At 46.4% G+C, this 5042-nt stretch overlaps 1 protein-coding gene across 1 annotated transcript; it reads right to left on the bottom strand.

Moving 5' to 3' along the window:
• Positions 1–2299: 2299 nt before the first annotated feature.
• On the bottom strand, positions 2300–2881 carry MSGN1 (mesogenin 1). The gene has a single exon (XM_040993039.1). It carries the CDS (start codon positions 2879–2881, stop codon positions 2300–2302), a length of 582 nt encoding a protein of 193 aa, XP_040848973.1.
• Between the last annotated feature and the right edge of the window lie 2161 nt (positions 2882–5042).

Raw genomic sequence — 5042 nt, 5'->3', positions numbered from 1 at the left:
AATGTTGAGGAATGTAGCATATGATCAAAAAGGTGGCTTTGAAACCAGCTGGTTCTCGCTATTCCCTTATTATTACCATCTCTATTCTTTATGGTCCCCCACACAAGATTCAGCACACACATGCCTGCACTCAGATACGAATGTATATATATGCACAAGCACCTGCATGATGTACACGCAGAGTCCCTTTGAAAAAAGACTTGGAACTGTCAAACACGACCTAATTTTTTTCTCTATAACACACACAAATGAGAAGCTAATGAAGGTTTATACACAGACACTATCATTTTGACCACTGTGCCCCACCACACCATGTGATAGTACTCTTCAGTTGTAAAATCAGAAATAAAGTTAAGTTCCCTCCACCTACTATGGACAAGTTGGAGGTATATTAAAAATCAAGTGTAAATGTTAAAACTACTGAAACATTTGCAAAAAATAACAGATCATTAGGAAAACAGAACCAGGAAATTAAAAATGAACAAAGGATAAAAGCCCTTGAGTTATAAAACAAAGGAAAGATTGATCGTATAATAAAAAATAGCATCTACTTAGAGTAAAAAATTCCTTAGTCAAAATAATGAATATAAGTTAGCACAAACAGAAAAAAATAAAATAATAGATTTGAAGACATTTCAAGACATATAACGCACAAAAAAGTTTCCCCGACTAATAAAACAATTCAACAGAAAAATGACAAAGAAACTGTCAAGGTAAAAAGTTAAGTTTTACTTATTTGAGAGGTAGAGAGAGGAAGAGCTGGTTTCATCTACCGATTCACTCTCCTGGCTGGGCCAGACTGAAGCCAGAAGCTAGGAACTTGTCTGGGTGGAAGGCAGCCAAGGGCTGAGCCATCCACTGTCCCAGGTCACTTGCATCACAGATTTCTCTATTTGAACCTGGAAAGGATTTTACTATCAATTGCTAAGATAAAATAAAGATTTTGTGGAATTTAAAGTATTCTTGACATTTTTACTTATACTTCTAAATATTTGGGCATGTTTGTATAAACAAAGAAAAAATGCAGAGAAGTCATTGATAAAGTTGTGGACATGACTACCCTCTGTCACTAACAAGAAGACAAATCATTCATAGAGAAGGAAATGCCAAGACACATGAAGAGATAATTCACCGAAAAACAAATGCCATTAGGTTAGTAACCACAGGAGGATAGATTCAGCTTCACAGAAACTCACTAAGTTAGAGCTATTTCCTTCGTTCAAAGTCTCTGGTTGGTGCCCTGGTCCGCTGACAGCAGCCAGACGGAGGATGCCACGCACACCCTGTAGCAAGGGACCATGCGGGGTGTGTATGCATTCACATGGGTGCATGAGGTCTGACTGAAGTCTGTGGGAGGAGAGCAGATAGGAGAGAAAAACGCAGTGGCTGAAGGAACCAGCACCTTCAGAGGTTAGAGTCTGTCTGAGTTCCAGTTGGGATCCATTCAATCTGTGGATTTGGGAGATGAGCAAGTGGAGGGATAAATGAGACCACATCCCTACCAGGCCTGGGACAGGGAACTCTTGGCCCTCGGCCCTGATTCAGGCCACTGTGGGGTGGGGGTGTCCTTCTCCCCATCCATCCCACCCAGGCACACAGCTGCACATGCAGCTGCCCTCCGTGCCTTCAGACACCAGGCTCCAGGTCTCAGCCTCTTCCCTCTGCCTGGCGCTTCCTGTTTACCAGAATAGCACTTCCTTCTGCATTCTAGCAGTTTGGAAGCCTGCAAAAGTAAAGGCATGATTGCAAACACACACACATTACCACCACCCCAACACACACACACACACACACACACACACATTCACAGAATGAAACCAGAATACTTTACTTGACACAAACCTTTCTAAACAAGAAATCAGGTTGGATTATGTACAAAGTACAGATTTCTTTATCAGAAAAGCCTCAACACCTAAAGTGAGAGATTAATTGTAACATTTTTACATTGAGAAAAAAAAAACATTTAAAACATTTAAAGTCACTGACCCTTTAAAGTACATTGGATAGACAAAGAAAGCAAAATAATCTGTCTGTTTGTGGAGGGTAACTTTCCTGAGAGACGCTGAGAATCTGCAGGCAAACAGATCTGCTTGTCCAGCAAGGAACCGTCTTGGTGATTCCAAGAGGTCGGATGCGAATTCCCTGCGAACTTTCCAACCACAAGCACATTACGCTAGCCACAGGCAATCGCTGAGCGCTGTTCTCCAGGGAGATCCTGCAGGCCATCCGAGCCACTCTCCTCCTGCCCGGGGGGCTGGAGATGGGCTGACCCTTCTCGCCCGCAGAGGAAGTGAGAAGCTCACACACTCTGAGGCCTGGGCTCTCGGCCACTGTTGAGGAGGTCTGTGAGCTCCCCGATGTACTTGATGGTGTACTTGAGGGTCTGGATCTTGGTGAGCGGCTGGCCCCTCTGACTGTAGACGGGTGGCAGGTAATTCCGCAGGGTATGCAGGGCGTCCGCCAATGTCCTCATTCGGAGCTTCTCCCTCTCGCTGGCCTTCCGCCTCCGCTGAACAGACATCCTGACCTTGGTGCTTTTCTGGGTCTTGGGGCCTCCAGGACCCTGGAGGTAAGCAGGTTGGAAAGTTAGCATGTTGTAGTCCACCTCCACCAGGCCACTGGCCCCACGGCCGCTGCAGCTACCGCTGCCTGCCCCGTCGGCCCTGCCATGGGCACAGGGCAGTGCAGCCCCGGTGGGACAAGGAGAAGCTGAGTAGGACTCTAGTGATGGAGCTGGGGAAAGGCTCTGGGGTGGGGAGGCTTGGGTCAACTCCAGGGGCCCAGCCCTGTTTTTCCAGTCCCAGGAGGTCAGCAGCCCGGGGCTGGCCGAGGAGCCCAGGCCATCTTCGAGGCTGAGGAGGGTCTCCCGCAGGGTGTCCATCCTGCAAGACCAGCTGCTGAGGAAACAGCCTCCTGCGAGTGAGAAGGCAAGGTCTGCCCGCCGCCGGGGAAGGCTGTCTTTTATGAGGGTGGGGGAGAAGTGATGAAGTGGGAAGAGGGTTGGGGAGAGGGAGTTCAAAGGAAACCCCAATGAACAAGATGGAAAAGGAACTCCTCAGGTGTCACTTTCTCCTCATTGATAATTAGCATCTTACAGCTAAAATGTCTTTAAACAGAAAGGCCTCCAAGAGAAGAAAAAAGGAATTATCTTGTTGTAACTAAACCAATTAAGGCTGCATCACTAGACTTAGCATTGTCCTGTGGAACTCATTAATGAGGGAGCCAAAGAAAACAAACCTGGGGCATCTGGGGGGGGAACCTGGGGGACACACAGGGGCTGCTGGAGCAGGGCAAGCGGCCCACGGGGGCCTCCGAGGTGTCTCCGAGTGGAGGAGCGCTCCTGCTTTTAGTCTCAGGTACGCACGACCACAGTTCTTATTTCCCAGGCCAGCACGGGCCCACTGCTGGATGGCCATTTCCTCTTTCCTTCCACTTGGGTTTAGAGAGCAGAGGCATGCAGGTAGCTGACCCTTGCTCGGACTCACACAGGCCAGCAGATCTGCTGAGTTCGCAGTCTTGAGGAGCAGGACACTCCTTCCAGAAGCATGAAACCCTTGCTTTCTGCAAGCATATTTGGGCTCCCTAAATCCAGCTAAGACACCAGAAAACCAAAAATCCTCCAAACCCGGGACTTGGCAGAACTCTGGGATTTTTTTTTTTAATCCAGCTGCCGAGTCACACCTTGTTTTTGAAATGTATAGAGGAAGTGTGAAATTAGCCAGGCAGCCAGTTTTCCCCCACCACAGCTCCAAATGCCTCCAAATGTGTTAAGTTGGGGGACCCTGCTAGTTTGTTTCACTTGCTAGAAGCTCTGATAGACCCTCTATTTTAGAAAACAGGTCTCGGATTCCCCATTTGTCTCATAATGTAACTTCTTCTCCCACTAAGTCTGCAGAGCAGAATCAGCATCTGCATCACCGTGAGTTACAATTTAAAGCGACAGTGACCGCATCCTTTAACGTGGTGATTGGGTGATTGGAGTCTCTGTGTAATTATGAAACAGAAATGTCAATGGCCTTAATTAAAACATTTATGGTATTTTTTTAGTGAACAGGGCTCAAGGCAGAAAAATCTCAAGCACGTAATGTGTGGAAGAATGCTCTTGATTTTATTATTTGCTAAAGGACACTGAGCCAGAGTTTGAAAAATAATATTAGTAATATATAATTAATGTGATAAATACTTCCTCATCCTTTTCCCTCTTTGTTCTCGTTCTTCAACTTTTGTTAATAGGCCTGGAGTCTGCTGATGTTATTCAAAGGCTGTTCAGTGAATTAGAAGTAATTTTCATGAAATACTCTTTGTAGGTGGGCACTCCAGGGCTCTCAGAGGTTAGCAGACTCAGCATCCTGGTGGGAAGTAGTAGACGAAGAACCTTTCCAAGACCACCAAAGCCACCTTTTCTTTAAAATCTATTTATTTTATCTGATTGTGATAGACACAGGTGACCTGAATAAGACTCAAAGAGGAGAGATTCTGCTAACACAGGTGAGTGCAGTGGTCGCTGCTACAATAGCTAAACTTTAATTTTTCATGTAGCTTTATATATAGACTTCCTTCTTTTTCACTCTTTTATAAATTGTCAATCTCTTGAGACAGCACCTCTTTTTTTTTTAAAGATTTATTTATTTTTATTACAAAGTCAGATATACAGAGAGGAGGAGAGACAGAGAGGAAGATCTTCCGTCCAATGATTCACTCCCCAAGTGACTGCAACGGTCGGTGCTGCACTGATCTGAAGCCGGGAACCAGGAACCTCTTCCGGGTCTCCCACAGGGGTGCAGGGTCCCAAGGCTTTGGGCCGTCCTCGACTGCTTTCCCAGGCCACAAGCAGGGAGCTGGATGGGAAGTGGATCTGCCGGAATTAGAACTGGCGCCCATATGGGATCCCGGGCGCATTTAAGGCGAGGACTTTAGCTGCTAGGCCATGCTGCCGAGGCCGAGATAGCACTTCTTAGATGGGACAAAATCTGTCAAATCTTTGCTCCATTCTAGACACTAGAGTGTAGGCTCTGTCGCTGCTGCTACTGTCTGCTTGTGGT

Source organism: Ochotona curzoniae, unplaced genomic scaffold (assembly GCF_017591425.1).
Source record: "Ochotona curzoniae isolate NIBS_2020 unplaced genomic scaffold, NIBS_Ocur_1.0 contig_883, whole genome shotgun sequence".
NCBI lineage: Eukaryota > Metazoa > Chordata > Mammalia > Lagomorpha > Ochotonidae > Ochotona > Ochotona curzoniae.
The sequence above is the reverse complement of the archived record's forward strand: the minus strand, read 5'-3'. Positions and strand labels throughout refer to the sequence as shown.